At 55.6% G+C, this 1,740-nt stretch overlaps 1 protein-coding gene across 1 annotated transcript in view; it reads right to left on the bottom strand.

Moving 5' to 3' along the window:
* Positions 1 to 1,740, bottom strand: part of SLC39A11 (solute carrier family 39, member 11) — a gene marked incomplete at its 5' end in the record, with an annotated part of 31,684 nt that overhangs the window by 1,336 nt on the left and 28,608 nt on the right. The window contains one exon of the mRNA XM_009878662.1: positions 14 to 112. Within this exon, the coding sequence (XP_009876964.1) occupies positions 14 to 112 (99 nt within the window). The remainder of the gene's footprint in view (positions 1 to 13; positions 113 to 1,740) is intronic.

The following is a 1,740-nucleotide window of genomic DNA, read 5'->3' as shown; positions in this document are numbered from 1 at the left end:
GAGCTCAGCTTACCAGAACGCTTTCCACGGTGAAAATCCAGCGCCGCGCAAAGGCAGGCTGACAGCCAGGCCCTCCGGGAAATTCTGAATCCCAATCCCGATTGCTAAGTTCCTATCCACACAAAAAAGCACAAATATATATATGTACATATGTGTGTGTGTGTATAAGATGGAAAGCACAGCCTGGGGTAGGCAAAAAAAAAAAGAAGACGTTATTGAAGATATTCCTTGTGAACGGCAGCACAGCTAGCCCTGGGGCTACTCATGCTAATATTTAACATGAACACAGCAAATTTCATCTTCAAAGAGCTCCCCAGTGTTTAATCAGCTTCAGCGCCAGCCCTGGGAGTGACAGCGAGCAGATGGAAGAAGAAGGCACCTGTCCAGGGCGGCCCCACGAGGCGTTTCCAACACGAAGCTCCTCGGGAGCTGCAGCATCCCTGGATCCCAGGGGTTTGGGGTTCCTCCCTCCTGGGGAGGGGTTTGTCAGAGTGGCCCCAGCACAGCCCTGGGGGTAGCCAGTCCCTCTCCTGCAACCTACCCCAGCTCTCAGCAGCACCACAATCGCTCCTGCACAAGCCATACAGCCGTGGGGCTCATCACAGGAGGAAGGTATTTTAGCCACGGCTTTTGGCTTTCTTTCTGCCTTTTTTTCCCCTAGAGAAAGGTGGCACTTGGACTTCCCGAGCCCAAGCCAGCAAAGCGCGGAGCTGGTCTGTCCCTCAGGGAAGCAGCAGGAGGAGGCAGGCTGCCGTGAGCATCGCTTCTCCAGGCGCAAGAGAGAAAACATCCCGATAAAGTGGGACAGGCAGGCAGGCAGGGCGAACTCGAACCACTCTGGGTAAAGCCCCACGTCCCCAGGGGCAGAAAAACACGGCCCTTAGAGCTGACAACCGGAGGGCAGACGGGAGGTTTGATGGGATGTCCAAGGGCTGAGCATTAGGTGAGGCTTCTCCTCGCTCGCGCTCCCCCCTCTGACACACGCAACACAGGAGCGCATTGTCTTGAGCTCAGCCAAAATGGAAACAGTTCTGCAAACAGCTCACGGATGCAAAAGCCGGGTTTGTACTGGGAGGGTTTGCTGGATTTGCCCCCAGCTCCGCGCAGCAGCACCTCCTCGAGCAGAGGCTGCTTCCAGCCCCCACCCTACACCAGCACGCACCCTCCGCCGGGACCTGCTCCAGCCTTGGGAACGGTCCTTCCCCTCCACTCCTGGGTCCCTTCCAGCTCCACGGGAGTTTGGGATTCTTGGTGAAAACCAAGAAACCAGGACATGGAGTTTTCTCCTTCACTCGAGGAACAAAGACGTTGCAAGCAACCAAACCAAACGGGGCTCGGGTTTTTTTATGGTGGGGGCTCCTTGGGGCTGAGCGGCTCCACGAGAGCCAGCGACAACTTGTTCCACACTTGGAGCGTTCTGTGGTTTCGCTGGTGTTGGTGGAGCTGACAAACCAAGAGCGTGACCGTCCCGGGGGGCTCCAAGCTGCAGCAGCGAGCTGCCCCAGCCCACAGCTCCGAGCAGGACCCCAGCACCTCTCTCAAGGGCAATTATTCCTTTGCCAGTGGCTGAAAGCTCCCTTTGCTGCTTCAAACACTTGTTTCCTATTAGTAAAATAAGACTGGTGAGAAAAAATCTCCCTGGGTTGTTTAAACTTCTACCAGGGTTTACAGAAGAGGGGAGGGGAAGGGGGAGAGGCTGTGGGTTTCCCTAACCAGGACAGGCTATTACAATCAAAAACA

Source organism: Apaloderma vittatum, unplaced genomic scaffold (assembly GCF_000703405.1).
Source record: "Apaloderma vittatum isolate BGI_N311 unplaced genomic scaffold, ASM70340v1 scaffold27211, whole genome shotgun sequence".
In the NCBI taxonomy this organism is placed as follows: Eukaryota; Metazoa; Chordata; class Aves; order Trogoniformes; family Trogonidae; genus Apaloderma; species Apaloderma vittatum.
Note: the sequence above shows the minus strand (reverse complement) of the source record. Positions and strands in the feature narration are given on the sequence as shown.